The 18,112-nt window shown below is 35.1% G+C and overlaps 2 protein-coding genes across 5 annotated transcripts in view; one reads left to right on the top strand and one right to left on the bottom strand.

Annotated features, from left to right (window-relative positions):
* The window catches only part of LOC133837392 (uncharacterized), a 154,519-nt gene that overhangs the window by 50,242 nt on the left and 86,165 nt on the right, over positions 1 to 18,112 (top strand). The window lies entirely within an intron of this gene.
* Positions 13,689 to 16,351, bottom strand: LOC133847305 (aminoacylase-1-like). Of its 2 annotated transcripts, none has more exons than XM_062282276.1 (7): positions 16,082 to 16,351; positions 15,849 to 16,002; positions 15,428 to 15,772; positions 14,548 to 14,694; positions 14,205 to 14,488; positions 14,011 to 14,147; positions 13,689 to 13,952 (listed from the first exon to the last, which is right to left on the bottom strand). In XM_062282276.1, the coding sequence occupies exons 2-7, from the start codon at positions 15,937 to 15,939 to the stop codon at positions 13,742 to 13,744; spliced, it is 1,215 nt and encodes a 404-aa protein (XP_062138260.1). In that variant the 5' UTR covers positions 15,940 to 16,002; positions 16,082 to 16,351; the 3' UTR covers positions 13,689 to 13,741. The 2 variants fall into 2 exon arrangements, with proteins under 2 accessions (XP_062138260.1, XP_062138252.1); XM_062282268.1 differs by having other exon boundaries at positions 15,849 to 15,949.

Below are 18,112 nucleotides of genomic sequence, written 5' to 3'. Positions count from 1 at the left end.
GCTCAACGCCTATACACTGAGTGCACTTTTGTTTTTGTAGATGCTCTGTGCTTATGGCTAGTGCGCCCATACGCACCGTGCATATGGGCTTCGATTTGCATGCGAAACAAAAACAATTTTGCTTGTTTCTCCATTCCATCTCTTTCCGTCGTCACGCTTCGCTGACCGCAATGTATTTTGTTTTTGTTTTTTTCTCGAGCACATGCACTGGAACTTATTCTTCTGTCTGGGTTGGGTTTTGATTTATTTCGGGGTCGACCATCGTAAGCGTTATGTTAAATTTTTTGGTGGGTTAGAAAAATGAGTGATGAATTGGAGAGCACTTTTTTTTTTACCAAAAACTTTAAATGTGAATATAATGCGAAATATGCTTCGTAGTTCTGGATGTAAACACAAAATAGAATCGTAATTTCTCTCAGTGCACAGCTGCGCCCCAACACAAAAGCGCCGCTACATATGTACACGTTTTCTTGTGTCTGTGTTAGTAAACGCACTGCCATAAGACGAATTTGAGCACCCCTGAACCAAAGCAACCGCGAAAGTTTTTAATTTGCCGCACAAAAAAAACAAAAACAAAAAAAAACTCCTGCAAAGCCATGCGCACGGGAAACAATCATCCAGATGGGGCAAAATGTTGAAACATTAAAGCTGAGTTTGCAACAAAATAAATAAGAAATATTATTAATTTCGCTCTAATGTTCACAGCAATTTTACGCTCAATTAAAAACGATGGTCATCGTGCTCTTTACAGTGGCCAATTACTAAGAGAGCGCAAAAACTGTGCACTCATCTGCTAAGCAAAGGCAATGATCAAAAAAACTTAATGCAGCGCACAAAGCACGCTTACAATTTTCGGCATTTCTCTTTTCACTTCGCGAAAGGAAAAAAAGAGAGAGCGTGCTTCTTGGCTGTCCTTGCGCTTCGCATTGTTGTGCAGTCTCTTTTAAGCAGTGCGTGCGTGTAGAAGTTCGTGTGTGATCCCAATGCAGTTAAATAAGCAAATAAACTGAGCGTGCACAGTTTTGCATTGTTCTAAGCTCATCAATCGTCTACTTTATGGCTCCGCTTTCGTAATGTAACAACAACAACTCGACTTACTCACATCGCATGCTGTTTATTTGCAAGCTGTGTGTGAAAAAAAAGCAAAACGGCAAAAATCTCATCAAGCCTCCATTCGTGCTTCTCTGTATTGTGTATTTCTGATTGCAGTTGACGCTGCACACTGTTGCCGTCTCACTCTTGCCCTTGCAGAGAAGACGTGGGCGACTCAAATCTGGCCATAGAAAGTAATCTTAATGGGTTTTTTTTCGCTTTTTGTGTAAGTGTGTGTGTGTGTGTGTGTGTGTATGTGAGTGTTGCTGCCAGCCCTGGCAACGGAGGCAAAAAATGGCTGGCAGCCCATGAAAATTGTAAAATGCATTCAGCGTCGGGGCCAACGCATAAATTGCGAACCCATTCCTAGGACCTTAACTCGTGTGCAGCAGCAGCAGCAGCAGTAACAGTAGGAGAAGAAAGAGGAAGAACCAGAGCAGAGGGTAAGTTGTCTGCGGATTTGAATAGCCAATTTGTTTGGCATTGTTTGCACAGATACTTTGCCCACAGTGGGCGGTGGAGGAGGAGGAGGAGGAGGAGGAGGAGTGAAGCATTTGCATTTCTAAGATAAAATGCAAATATTTCAATTTGTAACTTAAGCAAATTGCCTCAATGAGTGCAGCTGTCAGTCAGGAGCAGTTTCTTCTTCTTGGGCTAGCACTTTTATGGCTACGTTACGTTACGTTAAGCTTACGTTACGTGAGGCCCAGTGTAGCATATCCAACAACATCATCAACAACAACAAAAACAACAACAAAATGCACATTGTGCAAATTTACAAGCCAAAACAATATTTAAGGCTGATTGCTTCTTGTAATTGGCCGTAACATCGACTCAAATTTTGTTTTCTATCAATTTCTATTTAAGTTCATTCAAGCGGCAATTAGCAAAAACAAAAACAAATGCAAAATTTGTTGATGTATTTTGCTGCTGTCTCCTTGACTTTTTCATCTAACCATCTAATGGAGCATTTGCAATGTATTAAAATGCATTTAGAATTTCTAATTGAGAGCTGTCGAAGCTGTCAAATCCCAGTAGTTAACAAACACATGCCACAGTGTTGGATAATACTGAAATAAATAAAGTTTCCTTTAGAAAGTTTTGCAAATATTTCCTCACAAATAATAAACTGTGAAATAAATCCCTTTGAAATATGCAAAAATTATCGAAATATTTTAAAATGCATTTAAAAATTTGAAGCTGTTGCATCAATTCCCAATAGTTAAGATGTCACAGTAATTCTGTAAAATATTAAATAAATTATTAAGTAAAGTAAAATCTAATCAAATAGTTCAAATAACCTTCAATAATAAAAAAGTAAAAGTGATATTTATGTTGGGGAGACTGAAATGAACATTATTTGTAATAAAAAGATTTCAATAAATTAAGTTTACTTTAGAGTAGAGTTAAATTCTTGACAAAAGTCCGTCAGATTGTTTCCTAAGCAAATAAGCTGTCAAATAAATCTTGTAATCCACAAAACACAAATTAACCTCATTTACAAGTGGCATAATTATCTAAATATGCTGCACATAAACCAAGTTTCTCATTGCTACGAAAAGTTTAAATTGTATTTGTTGCATACATGTGTTTGGCTCGCACAAACTTACCGACTTTTCCAACTTGTCAATTGAAGTTTTCCTTACTCAACATCCACGCTGAGGGCAAACTTTTCATCTCAATACACCAATGAGCGAGAGCCAATAGTCCATGTTTATTCTTATCTTCAATTGTTAACTCAATAAAATTACTTGGAACAGAAAGGAACTTGCTTTATTAGCTAGCTAAACCGAAATCCTTTTGCACATCCTTTTTGCTTGTCCTTCTCCGTCTTCGTCTTGTATTCCTCTTCGCTATCTACACAATTGTTGTTGTCGACATCTCTCAGTTCTAATTGCAATAACAACAATTTGCAACAAGTATGTGTAAATAGCGAGCGCCATGTTAAGTATTTGTGAACAGACTTCAATGTCGACAACTGCAACAGTAGCAACGGCAAGAGCTAAAGCAACAACAACACAAACAACAACAACAACAAAAACAGCAACACATACAACAAACAACGTGAGAACAACAAGAGCCTAACCAAACAAGCGCCCAACAAGTTTTTGAACATCGTCGTCAGCGCGCCTTGTAAGCGCTATTTCAATACCCTTTCGAAATTAGGATATGTACGATTGTAGAACATCTTGGTTGAGAATTCGTTAAAAATGAGTTGAATTCATTTTGATTGAGTGTATTTTTTACCTTTTAATTGAAAGTGTGCAAATTTATTGATTTTATCATATTACATAAATAAGAGAAAAATCATAATAGGAATTAAAAATATAAATGAAAACAATTTTAAAGAGACACCTAACACTAAATACAAATAAAAATACGATTTATGATTTAGAAATAATTAATGTGATCTGTTTACCACTTTGTATTATTAATAATAAATATTTACAAATTAAAAGCTTTAATAAAATTAAAAATGTAATATTTTTGTATAATGAAACTTTGAATATAAAGTTTACAGTTATTATTAGTATTTTATTTTTTTGTTTATATTAAAAAATTGAGAATATGATTTCAAAAATCGAATTTTACCTCTTGTAAAAATAATAAAATGTATTCCTTTTATTTAATGAAATTATATTATTTTTTTTGTCAAATTAATTTCCTCCCTTTTAAAATATTTTTTCTTTATTTATTTACAATCTATCTATCTGAAGAACAACTTTAAAAGTATGGAACCATTTTATTCTGATTTGATTTATATGAAATTTCATTTAATTGTTTCACTTTATTTTATATTTATTTTGAATTACTTGCGAATAATTGTTTCCACTTTGAAATTTTGTTATGAATAATCAGAATCTGAGTGTTTGCGTTTGTTTAGTTATTATACACATTTTCAATCTATAATATACTTTCAATTTAATGTAATATGCTGCAATAGATTCTTTGGTAGAGTATACTTTAGTTGAGTGTGTTATTTTTGAGAACTTGTAGTTTGTATTTTGTTGCTAGCACTTTCGCTGTGCGTTCTTTCTTTGCTCTTTCTTCCTCTTCCTCTCTCTCTCTCTCCCTCTCTCCCTCTCTCCCTCTCTCTCTTTCTCTGCCTCTCTCTTAATCCACTGTCCAACTGTCTTTGGGCCTCTGTTACTGTTGCGTCTGTCAGTCAAAATGTCATTATTGTTGTTGCAAGCTGTTGCAAGTTGTTGCCGCTGTTGCCGTTGCCTTTGCTGCTGTTGTTGCTGCTGCTGTTGATGTTGAAGCCACTGTTGGTTTTCTTGTACAAGCTCGTGTTATTTGAACAAAAACTGTGTACACACACATGGGGAGGAGATTTCAATGGGCTCAAGCACAGCCCGTGCATGTGTTTGCGGTGAAGGGTGCTGCAACGAGTGGGTGGCAAGGAGAGGAGCGGAGAGGAGGGGAGCGGAGGGGCGAGGCAAGGTCCTGACACTCTTGTTTGCTAAACAATGCAATGTATGTCAAGGCAAAATATGTTCATTCAACTCAAAACAACGAGAGCATCAATAATGCAACACGATTCTACAGTTTTTCTTTGCGCACCAGTGTAAACTAATGTAGGTGTGTGTGTGTGTGTGTGTGTGTATTTATGGAGGTCTTACACTGTTTGTTGATTACATAAATGCAATTGCAATGCACTTGCGTTGAATTGAAATCGAAATTGAAATTGCGTATGCCAAACAAAGTCTTTGGCACTGCCAAACGATGGGGCTGCCAACTCGTTCAGTTTTCTGAAATTTATAACCTTGAAAGCAATTCATAGAAAATTTATGTGTTTCCAGTAATAAGGAATAATGTACTTCATCATCATTCATTATACATAGTTTTAGTAAAGTTAAAAAGTAACTATATTATTATTAAGTCATTTTAAATGGTATTTTTTAACATTGTTCTATAAATTATAGGTAATAATCAATTAAGTCATTTTTAATGATTTTTTTTATTGTTCTAAAATTTGAATTTAAAATACTAAAGAAATGTATTAAAAAACTTCAAATCAAATTTAATTTTATAAGCAATCCATTATAAATTAATTAATCAGAGAGTTTCCTGATTTTGGCCATAGTTAGTGTAATGAATTTGTCCATATCAAATACTAAATGTTTCTGGGAAACTCATTAGATAAATTATTCTTTTCTCTATTTTTAATTGAATTATTTTATTTTAGCCTATGGCTACCGATTTCTTTAGTTGGAATTTTTGTCAATTAATAAGCTAATTTAAATCCAACTTCATATTTTATTTCACAATTTATTTAGCTCAGCTTGCTTTAATGCACTTTTCGTGTTACATTTTACTTAACTGTAAGTGGCTCTTACTAAAAAAACTTTGTTCGCTGCTCCTGCATTTATTTTTGTCTTGCATTACCAAATTTAAATGTCTAAAAAAATCACTAGAGGATTTCCATATTTTTAATTACTTTGTGCTTAAGTGAAAAACAAAAGCACAAAAAATGCAATTGAAGTTTTGCTGCTTTTCAATGCAGACACCGTGCAAAGTAAAAAACAAAAAAAAAACAAATGCAAACTGCATAAGAAGAGCCATTAAAAAAAGGCAGACAAGCAAATTAAAACTCCAAGCAAGAGACGAATCTGAGGGAAGGGAATACCCCAAAGAATAACAAGATGCGGAACAACAAAGCAGTTGGGGAATATAAAGAATCGTTACGGACTGTATAAAAGTTATAAACTTTGTTTAAAAAAACAATTACAAGGCTGCAAAGTAACAACAACAGCAAGCGTAAAGGAAAAGCATAAAGAAAATATTAAAAATATAAAGTTTACAGTCAATAAAAGGCAGCAAAGGCAATGCAAGAAAACTCTTTATGACAAAAGGAAAAATAATAATAAACAGGGGGTGGAAAAGCCAATGAGACAGAGAGGGGAAAGAAGGGAGTGTGCGTGTGTGTGTGTGTGTGGGAGGTAACATAGGCACTAAACGGCCACTTAAACGTTAACTTGATTTAGCACCTCGTAACGAACATGGCTAAGAAAGAGCAACACAACAAAAGGGGGAACAAGAGAAGCAGGATGGAGGAGCAGGACTCAGGACTCAGGACTCAAAGGGGGCTGCACTGTAGGCGCAACGCTATAAAACAGATCAACAGAAAGAGAGAGAATGCAATAAAAAGCGAATATTTATACCAAAACGGAAATGAAAGAAATGAATCTGATAGCTCCTAAAAGCCAACAATGCCATAAAGTAATCCATATGGGGACAGAGAAAGATATAAAGACAATGAGAGAGAGAGAAAAGGAAAGATGCAATGGATTTGATAATTGCCAAAACATAAAGCATTGTGAAAACGCATTGTGATTGTCCTATGAGCTATATCATTTTTGATTGTGTGTTAAAATTCTTTGTAATCTCGATATCCTTAAGGTGTTTTCTAATAGATTTCTGAGGCAACTGATTACATAGAATATTTTCAAAATATTATATAAAGACATTGAACATATTTAAATAAATATAAATTCAATCAATCACATACGCATAAAAACAGAATGTTTTTAGGATTGATTTACTCAACAATATTTATCAAATATTTGGCAATTTCTTTTGTATTTATGAAGTGATTTATTAATCACAATGACTAATTACACTAATCTGAAGTTTGATGAGTTATGTGCCCCTTAAAGTTTATCGCTTAACTCAAGGCAAATGCAACAGAAAGCGATTAACCAGAAGAAGCATCTACCCAAAAAAAAGCAAGTAGATAAAAGGAAAGGTGCACGCAGTGTGGGACATTCATGGCAATGGCCTGACATGCCGTAAGGGCATCTAAATCGTGGCAGGAAAGGGGCGTAGAGGGCGGCTACAAAAGAAATAATGTCCTGCGGCCGCGTTGGGAAATGAAAACTTCTTTGTAATGCAGGCAGCACATGGCGAAAGTCTCTTTCTCTCTTTGCAACTCTTTTATACACTTTGTTTGGCGGTTCAAGTTCTGTCATATAATGTTCAACTCTTTGATGCGCAGAAAGATCACAAAATATATTTCAAAGGAAAGTTTAATCTAAGTTAAAGAATTCAACACGGTAAATTGTTAAGTATAAAAAGAAATGAAATTTGTGTGCTTTGAATTATAAAATTACTTTGGATAGAAATTGGATATTTCATTTATTTTTCAATATTTTAAAGTATTAAGTATTTATATAAAAAATTTAATTTCTTGTATTCTTTTTTATTTTTTCTCACATCACATTTATGAAATTTGCCTATCAGCATGTTCTCTTAGTAATCAATCATAACACATTTATTTTTATTATATTACTTGCAGTTTATCAAAGGCAAGATTTATTTATATACAGCCAAGGTAATACTATATTATCTGGCTAACAACTTAACACATGCTCTGATTCTTATACTAAAAAAAAAGATTATTGTATTGAATACTTTCTTAACTCTTTTCGCACTTTCTAAAATTCGATCTTTTGAAAGAAATATACCCATTCAGTTGAGTGTATTTCATTTTCGTCAGAGTCCAAAAGTTGCTGTTTCATCTACTTTTTTTTGCGAGTTGGACTCAAACGATTGAAGGGGTTCGAGTTGGAGGGTCGACGAAAGTTACGCGAAACGCTCGCAGCTGATGATGAGTGGCGTGTCAGTCAAAAGAGAAGCCTGGGCATCAGCTTCAGACTCAGCCTCAGCCTCAGCTTCAGCTTGGTGGCAGCTTTAGGGACAAGTCCTCAAAGCAGTCAGCGCGTGGAAGATGAAACTATATGTGAGAAAGAGAGTTTAACGTACATGAAAGTAAACGCAAAAAGTGTGCCTTCTTTTTTCTTCCGAGTTGTTTTTTTTTTTTGTGCTTGCTGGCAAATTTATCGCTGGGCATAGAGGAAAACCGCAAAGGCAAAAGGCAAGGAATTCATCATCATTGCTCATCATCACGTAGTGGAAGTGGAAGTGGAAGTGGATGGAGAAGTAGATGTGGCAAGCTGTCAGTGGGCGTGGCTCACATCAGCAGGCACATCGGTTCCCAGCGGTGTGATCCGCTGTTTGTTTGATGTGCCCCGCAGCCAACAGACACACAGAGAAAGAAAGCCAGGAGAGATGGGGAGAAAGATGGCAAACAAACTTGCGAACGACCGCAGTCAAAATATGTCCTTTATTATATTTCCTTTACTTGGTTTTCGTTTTTTTTTTCTCGTGTTTTCTGCTCTTTTTGTCTGTAGCAAAGTTAATCCTTGGGCATCAATTTCCCGAAATAATTTGAGCAACATCAAAACTTTTAATACGACCAATGATAATGGGACGCGTTCCGAGTTTGTCCAGCTAAAGAAAAAAAAACAACAAACTTTTTTTATTGCCCTCGCACCGTAATTTCTTTGTCATGAGTTATGGGGTTCAAGCAGCGTTTGTGGCGACCTTTGACCCCCCCTCAACCCCACCTTTGCATTGCCTCCTGCTGCTCATCGTCTGTCCCTGCGGTCAGTTCTGGTCATTATGTTGTTTATTGAGTGCCACACCTGAGCTGAACGCCGCGGGTGTCCTTGCAACCAACCAGAAAAGGACTCACAACAGTTGAGCGACAAAAAGGGGAGGACGCGGGGATCAACCAAGCGCCCTTCTTCTTGATGCATTGTGAAGCAAAATGGTCGGCATGCTATCGCTATTCGGCCATCGTCTCTTTATATGGCAATTTCTGCCACTTTTCTCAGCTTTACCTCTGCGCCACACTCAACGGCATAATGGGGAAATTGTGAATGAGAGTGAACAATGCTTTTCACAGAGTGAGACAGAGAGAGAGAGAGAACTACTTGCAGACAAAGGCGCGTCGATGAGCAAGAAAATATGCGAATATTACATTTAATTGCTTCAATTATGAGTCAACTCTTTAAACGCATTTTATTTGTCCAATTTACGTTCCCTTTACTACCAGTAAAATTCAATAGAATATTGTTAAAGTGCAAAGGAAAAACTACTTAAATTTTTAAGAAAATCAATCTATAAATTTCATTTAATTTAAACGAGTAATAATAGTTGAAAATATACAAAAATAGAAAATTCATTTCATCAATTAAGTATTTGATTCCAATTGAAAAATATCTTTTGCAATCTACCTTCTTCATTTATTACTGAATTATTATTTGTAAAAATGGAAAAGTATATGACATTTGAAGACACAAAATAAAACAATATCAATAAATATCTCGATAAAGAAATGACTTGCATTTATAAATATTTCTTATAAATTTCCTATTTCAATAATTTCGGAGTTCAATTTATTAAAAGTATTTAGAAAATTGTGCAATACATTTGAAGCCATTCAAAAAGACAAAATTCATTTGACTAATTAGTCATTGGAATTGAAAAAATGTTGTTTACAATCGTATCTTGTTTATTTATTATAAAGCTATAACATATTTAGTAAAAGTCACAAAAAATGAGAACAAAAATGAAAATGTTTTTCATAAAATATTTGCCTTTGGTTTTCATATCATTTTCAAAGTTTTATTTATGGAATATGTTAAAATGTCAATAAAAGCCATTCCAAAAGGACAAAATGTATTTCATCAGTGAGCCTTTCAATTAATTGGCTTGCAATTGAAAAGTATCCATTGCACAGAATTTTTTCCATTTATTATTTGCTCAAATGTCACACCTTTTTTTAGATTTTCAAGTTACATAAGGGAAATATATTTCCACATCGATTCATTTAATTAGAAATGCAATTAAATTGCAAAATAATTATTCCAAATTTTATTTGCTCTTTAAAATATACAAATAATTGTCAAAGTTTAAGGACTACGACTCTTTATATGGCACACAATCTACAGAGTTTTTTTTATGGTACAAAAAAAAAGGAAATACATTTTTTAATTAAAAATTGCAATTCAATTGCAAAATTTGTGTTCCAAACTTTATTTCTTCATATATTAATTAAACATAATTGTGAAAATGAATAATAAATAAATGGCGAAGTTCAAGGTCAAACTTTTTATATGCCACACAAGCTGCAGAGCTGCTAACTTCTTGCAAAAGTTACATAGGATTTATATTTCCTCAACTAATATTTTAATTTAAAAATGCTTTTTAATGACAAAATATATATTCCAAATATTATTTCTTCATATAACAAATAAACATAATTGTCAAAATAAATAATAAATACACTGCGAAGTTCAAGGCCAAACTCTTTATATGCCACACAAACTGCAGAGCTGCCAACTTGATGCAACAGTGTTTTTAAGGAAGTGTTTCACAGAATAAAAGAAAATATACTACTTAATTAAAAATTGCAATTGAATTCCAAAATATATATTCCAAACTTTATATCTTCATATAATAATTAAACATAATTGTCAAAATAAATAATAAATACACTGCCAAGTTCAAGGTCTAACTCTTTATATGCCACACAAGCTGCAGAGCTGCCAACTTGTTGCAACATTGACGTTAAATAGCACATTGCAAACATTACCCAAAAATTCGCAAATAAGCCGAATTGCAATTTTGGCCGTGCAAGCCGTAAAATGTAATTGATGTTCGTGTAAGCGGCCAAAAAGTACACGAGAATTTCGAAGGTGCTGCCAACTTGCAGTTGTTGTGCAGTTCGATAAATGCAGAAACAGAAACAGATAGAGAAACAGTAATAATCGCATTTGATGCGCTGTTCAATGTCGTCGCCGTAATATGCAAAAAAGGTAAAAGTCAGTGGAGCAAACACAGAGCGAACGCAAACAACGCAACGTTGTGGCAGCAACGTTCGGCAATTAGGCCAGCGCACAAGGACAATGCCACACTGGCAGTGAGTGCTGCAAGGTAACAGGATGTGGCAGCATCAGTTGATGACACCAGCGTGTGCACGAAATTATGCAACAAAAGTAGGAGAAGGTTGCTGCTGCTGCTGCTGCTGTTGCTGCTGTTGCTGTTTTTTGCCAATTAAACGCATTTGCTAAAAAACAAATTTGCCCCGGTGCAATGGCAATAATGTCAGAATGGCACAACGACGCCAATGATGAGGCAGACAACAATAAGCGCCCAGGCAGGATAACAACAGCAACAACAGCAACGTCAGCAGCAACAAGAGCAGCAGCCTGGAGGCAACAGCTGGTGGCAGGCTGAACTTGCAGCACGTTTGACTACTGCGACTGTTCAACGTTGAAACAAGTTTATCAACGTGTGAAAATTGCACAAACAACAACAGCAACAACGACAACAACAAGCAATAGCAAGAACAACAACAGCAATCAAGTAACCCGCCTCTGCGTTATGAGGGCTGCATATTCAAATGCAAATCACGTCATCAATATGCAGCAGCAACCATGCTGCATCCACCCACTCACATAAAGCTGCCACAAAACTTCCAATTCATCCCGAACCGAACCGAACCGAACCGAAAAAGGCAAGCCCCACAAAACTCTCAAGTACATATTGGTCTCCGTTTCATATCGAACGTTGCGTTTTGACAAAATTATCCCATGGACAAAGTTAAATTTTGTGGCCTGGAAACTTTCTCATGAACAGATAGATCCCTTCCCTTCCCTTCCCTTCCCTTCCTTTCCCTTCCCCTCCCGACAGAGATGCCTTGATACCTACCTCTATAAAATAGAATTCTGTCGAATAGCAGGACCATCAGGAGGGGGCGAAGGCGGTAAATGAGGGAGAACAAGTCCTTGGATGCTGGGCAACATTTTTGTTTCCGAAACTTACACGTGTCAGTTGCCTTGTCATTATGAACTTCTAATGATGGACAGTAAAAACTTGCAGGTTTTAATTATAATGCATCGGTGCAGCGCACAGTATTTTTAAGTATTTCACGAGGGTTGCTCGAAAGCTTTTCATTTGGCTTTCAAAATATAGTTTCTTAAAGTGTGATGTAATTAGTTTAATTCAGAATTTTATTGATGTATTTAAAGTAAATTGGAATTAATTTAGCTTAAAAGGTCTCACTACTTAAAGGACGTACATATATCGAACTTTTGACAACTATTGAATAATATAATAAGATATCTAAAGATTTTTAAAAAATTGAAATTCTATAATAATGTATGTAATCATCAAATCTGCAAAATTTATATAAATTAAATAATTTTTATATGTAATAAAATTTATGTTCTATTTTCAAATAACAAAATAATTGTTTATTACTACACCATTAAATTGTATTGTCCACAACAAATACAATAATTCAGAGAAATGATAATATTATTAAAAGGAATAATTTGCGTGGACAAATTATAGTTTTTAAATATACTATATACAAGTTCTTGTATTATTTATAATTAATTTAATTGACTTGCCAAAATAATTTTGTTCAATCGGGCGGCCAGGCAAATGTGGAATTATTTTTTTTTAAATATAAAATCTATAATATCTTGCATCAAAATGTTTTATTTAAATCTGATACATTTAGTAATGTTAAAATTAACTATTAAAAAAAATGATGTAAAAATCATTGATCATTTTGATCAGCGGAATATTGTTGCTTAGGAATAGTATATTGATTGGCTAGATCTATTTCGATTAGAAAGCCCTTTTTTGAAAACTCGATGTGGCTTAAAGCCTAACCAAGTGCTCGACACTCTTTTTTGAGTGACCCTCTTTGGCCTCTTGGACACCTCAATTAAGTTGAGGCCTTGTGTTTGTATTTTGTCAAAGGCAGCAGATGATGACGACACTTTCAGCTGCCTGGCATCGATATAAAGTTGCTTTTTTCTCCGTATTCTTTTTTTTTTTTTTGGTAGTGCCTAACTATGTATCTACATTCGCCAACTCATCATTGAGACCACGCCCCCGCCCCCCGCCTCCGCTCAACTCTTGGACTCTGCCATGCTTGTCATGCTGTCTGGCAACTGGCAGGAGGAAAAAATAAGTCACTCACTTAAAAGTTCAGCGGCTGCAACGTTGCGAAAGTTTGCTCACGGTCCATGTCCTTGTGCAGCTGAAACTGCATGTCCTGGCTACTGGACTGGTGGACCTTCGAGCTGGTCAGTTAGTTTCAATTTTAGTTTTTAGCTTTCGAGTTTGGGTGCCTCCTTTGCCCACAAAATGCTGCCTGTTTTTTTTTGTGCTGCCCTTTTATTTTATTTGGACAAACTGTACGCTGATTACATGTGACAACTTAATGAGTTTGCGGCCAAACATGGCTTGTTAAGCAAATAAATTAATTAGCGCTCTAATTGAGTTTTTTTCCTCACCCCTCTCCTCCTATTTTCCCCGCCTTTTGCTGTGGGCGGTAATTGATGAGCACTCAAGCTGCTGGCTGGCGGGTGCTTTAAATAATTCCAAAGAATTTAACTATAATTCACATTTCACAAACGAATGCAAACGTCGGAAAACAGAGTTCAGAATTCGCAATTTCACAATTCATTTCAATTTGTTCGTTTGGTCGTCAGCTAATGGGAATCGAAATGAATTTTAAATTTCGAAAGCTGAATAAATAAACCGTATTTCACAACAGAATGCAATCGAGCAATCTACACCCAGTATTTTAATTTAAAATATTATTTCCAGATTATTATTTAAAGCTGTCTCTTTACTGTCATGTAGGAATACTCTTATAAATGAGCTGGCTCTATTTAATACCCAGTAAAATGCCTGTTGTAAGTCACTTGCAATGAATATACAATAAATATATTTCTTACTCATTTCATTTATTCATTTCTGTATGTTCTGAAACTTCAACTCAACCGTCTACATTAGCCAAATCGCTAATAACACGTTTATAAATTTCGATTCCTTTCAGGTAAACATTTGCATTAATGAACTCATTGTGATCGTGCAACAAAACGGGATGATGATGCAACGGAGAGAATCCATAGGCTGGAATTCCCACTCTACGCAAATAGCGACTGTCTGTGCCGCCATTGAAAATCTGCGGTTCAATTGTTAGACCTCTGCAAAGGAATTGTTTTCATTTGATTGTAACTTTAAAAGTAAGCGATGTCAACTTACAAGTCCGTTGTGGCCTTCTTGAAAGTTGCCCAGAAGGGATTATTAGAACAACAAATGCTCGAGGGTTTCACAAATGGATGTTTCTGATCAAATTCAATCTCAATACCGCCGCCAGCCTCTGCGCACCACTTTTGAAACTAAGGTAAACATGTATTTTCATTAAATTATCATTTAAATGATTCACGGGGACTTACTTGATCCTCTTGCTTTTCCAAATCAACATCGATTGCTAGCCTTGTGTCGAAGCCAGCTGTTAACATTGGTGGTATCACATTGCTCTGTATGCCGCCGCCAAGTCGAGTTAAATTCACAGTCGTCACATCGCCAATTCTCAGATTTTTGTCACTCCTCAAGCGATCCACTTGTGACTGACGTAATGCCATCATTTTGTTTATTATATATTGAATCTTTTCGCCCGCTGTGTTACCCAACAACAGCGAACCATGACCAGCTTGTCCCGAGGCCTTAAAAGTCATTCCTATTTCCAATTGAAATGATTAATTTTCATATAAATTTGCTTTCAATTTTTGTACTTACGCCACACGGTGCGTTCGCCATAATAAACTGGAATTGCTTCTCCGGTGGAAGCCATGCCTTCATCAAGTCCACAACCCACATTCAGCTTGCGAAAGTCTTCGGTATCAATAAATGGTCGCATGCCACGGCGACCGCCCATTTCCTCATCTAAATATTGAATACAATTTTAGCAAGAAATCACATTAGGAAATTGATTATGGTTTCAATGGGAATCAGCTTGAATTAATTATAAATGAGTTATAAATAACATTAATCGTATATGAGCATGTTTCTGAAAATGTCAAGAGCCACTGAAATAATATATTTAATTTGTTTTTAATATGCCTGTATTTATCCACTTGTTATAATTTTATTTCTCTTCATATGAGGGAAATACGCATTAAAATCCAAAGAAAGCTACAGTCGAGTATGCCCGACTATAAGAAACCGACTTTTCAATTTATATAGAAACTAAAACAGTCCAAAGATGGTACTCAAATATATCAAAAAAATTATACCAAGAAAGATACTAACAGATCCAACATTAAAAATATACCATAAAATGCAAAATATTCCATACCCGAAGGATACCAAATAAATACTACAATATATACATTCTAAATATACCATAAACTGCAAAAAATACCAATGATGACAATAACTTTTAAATTTTGTATAATGTCAGTTTCTAATTACGCAGATTCAACTTAATCATCAATTATATTGATAATCAAGATTAATATGTCAAAACGAAATATAATTTTGTTTCATTCTACATTCGGCGTCAGAAACTTGCTAACAAGCCATACATTAACAAATACAAATTGACATATTGTCATTAAAAAAGCTTTAGATATCTTTACGAGATCTGAAAGCTTCACTCATTTTATTTATCACTTACCTGGCACAAAGCAAATATGGATGGTGCGCTTGAATCTCGATCCGCTGCATTTCAATGCCCTTATAGCCGCCATATACCAAGCGCCCACACATTTCATATCCTGTGCACCGCGAGCGTAAATGTTTCCACACACATCCATATCGGCGCTAAATGGGGCACGCGACCAGTTCTCTGGGAAAACAGGGACCACATCCATATGTGAGTTGAGGAAGATCGAAGGCAGGTCCGGCTGATCACCCTCCCAGGTGATGATCACTATGGGATTTTTGCCATCAAAGGGATGGAAGATAGAAACGGGCAACTGCAACTCCTCAGCCTGACGTTTTATAAACTCTACAGCGGGCGCTAAAGATCAAAGAAATGGGAATATTATTAAGAAAATATTTGGAAATATTATTCAATATTTGAATTGATAGTTCACCATAGTCAGGATCTGGATGCACTGTCGGTATCCGAAGATAATCGCGTAGATATTGTATCTCTTCATTTGCGCTCCACTCTTCGTAGCCCATTTTTGACGATCTGAAATGCTCAACAGCTGAAACAACACTGTTGACGATATGTTGCTGCTTCGACTGTTTGTCTCTGGTTATCAAAACCAAACAGCTGAGTGTGAGTAGCTTATAAGCTACTTATGTATTTTACTTTACTTACTGATTCAAGCGATTGCGATTAATGCAATTTGTGGCGGATACAAACAATTTACTTTAATTTAGACGTTGCTCTCGCTCTCTGGTTTTCATCAAAGATTCGTTACTTAATACTCGACCCTCTGGTTAAGCTTTGTACTCAAATCTGCGAACCAGTCTGAAAACTCTTACATCGCGATGTATCGTTAAACTAGTTTCTCGAGTTTCAAAAAAATTTCGTAAGAAAAACAAGAAAAAAAAAAAATAGAAAAAAAATTTTAAAACCACATTTTGTAAAAAAAATGTTTAACTTGTTGACTGCTTGTCACCTGACAACTAAGTCCATGATAATATATAATCGGTTTTTGTTTTGTTGATTTTCGTCAAGCTGTGGTTGCTGATAGCTTATCTGAGAACTCGCCGAACAAAGTCATGTTGATGTTAGACGAAATGCAACACGATAAGACTGTTCTCATTATGATCCAGGGTAATGACATCAAATTAACACGCACCATCTCTTTGTTTAAGTGCCGCTGATAGACTTTCTAATACTCTGTAATTTAGCAAATATTTGTAACTTATATTATTCTATTATTCTATTGTTGTATTATTCTATTATTCTATTATTCTATTATACTATTATTCTATTGTTGTATTATTCTATTATTCTATTATTCTATTATTCTATTATTCTATTATTCTATTATTCTATTATTCTATTATTCTATTATTCTATTATCCTATTATTCTATTATTATATTATATTATTCTTTTATTCTATTATCATAATAACAAACTATACTCAACATTTCATAAAAAATTGCACCCTAAAAAATTCCGAATAAAACAATATTAAAAAATATTTTCATTATTATATCAAGTTGTCTCCACAGAGCATCTTTTAGTAGAGTACTTAATTTACATGTCTTCAAGACTTGCTAATCTTACTTAGTTAATGCATACAATGCTGCTATTTTTATTGTAATAAATTTTGTTCTGATTAAGTGTAGATAAAATATAATTTCATGTGTGAGCAGAAAAGAATGCTACAATTGTGCATAAAAGGCTGCTTTAAATTAAATGCAATTCTAGGCCAAAATCTAGACACACGTCATTTGCATCAAATATTATAATTAATGTACCCCCAAAAACGGAAGTGTATGAAAAGTAATTTGCAGCCAAATCGCTTTAGCGGCAGTTCGTTGAACTGATTTACGAGATGCAAAGGGTTGGGCAAAAGGGAAAAGTTTTCAGCCAGTGCCAAGAGCAGAAAATTTATGTAGAGTTGCTGCAGTTGATGTTGTTGTAGTTGTTGTTGTAGTGGTTGTTGTGCCTGTGCACATCATTAAGCGATAATTATTTGGAGGGGCAGCGAAATAAATGCAGAATATTGCCATTTGAAGAACGAAAATAAATTTCAGATTTTAACAAAATGGAAAACTTTAAGTTTTGATAAGACGCACAAAAGTTTGTACCTTTATAATTAACATGCTGATACCTTATAAACATCGTGCAGGGATTCTTTTCAATCAGGTCCAACACATTATTAGCATTTCGTAGTCAATGAAAAGCGGATAGAAGCTGCTTAAGTCTCACATGTCGCAACAAAAGGTCAAAGGCTCGGTTTTTGGCAAGGTCCGGTTTTTTTTATTTTTTTTTTGGTCCATTTCGATTGAACTTTCGTTTTAATACTTTGCAAATTAATTCTCTCTGGCCGATTCGGACAACATCTTAAATGCAGTGGACAACACACAAAGCCAGACAAATGTGAAACGAATCTGAAGCCAGAGGACTAACCTAAGGTATCCCACCGCAGAAGTAGAAGCAGAAGCAGAAGAAGTTGTAGTCAAGCAATTGACTTGAGGGCAACATCGACAACCAAACTGAGGAATACTGACAAAGCGACAAAGCGAGCGACCGTCTATTTATTTGACAATTTGCAAAAGGCAAGCCAAAAAAGCGACTTAGAGGCAAATAAATATCTTATTTCACAAAAAAATTCTAAATAAAATGAAATCATTTTCTAAAGAAAAAGGCCAGGCAAACGTTCGTTCGT

This window comes from Drosophila sulfurigaster, chromosome 2L (genome assembly GCF_023558435.1).
Source record: "Drosophila sulfurigaster albostrigata strain 15112-1811.04 chromosome 2L, ASM2355843v2, whole genome shotgun sequence".
In the NCBI taxonomy this organism is placed as follows: Eukaryota; Metazoa; Arthropoda; class Insecta; order Diptera; family Drosophilidae; genus Drosophila; species Drosophila sulfurigaster.
The sequence above is the reverse complement of the archived record's forward strand: the minus strand, read 5'-3'. Positions and strand labels throughout refer to the sequence as shown.

Coding starts and splice junctions, on each gene's coding strand:
- LOC133847305 (XM_062282276.1), bottom strand. CDS start 15,939: ATGGGCTACGAAGAGTGGAGCGCAAATGAAGAGATACAATATCTACGC. Junction 14,148..14,204: donor TGGAAAAGCAAGAGGATCAA/GTAAGTCCCCGT, acceptor TGTTTACCTTAG/TTTCAAAAGTGGTGCGCAGA. Junction 13,953..14,010: donor AAGAAGGCCACAACGGACTT/GTAAGTTGACAT, acceptor ATTCCTTTGCAG/AGGTCTAACAATTGAACCGC.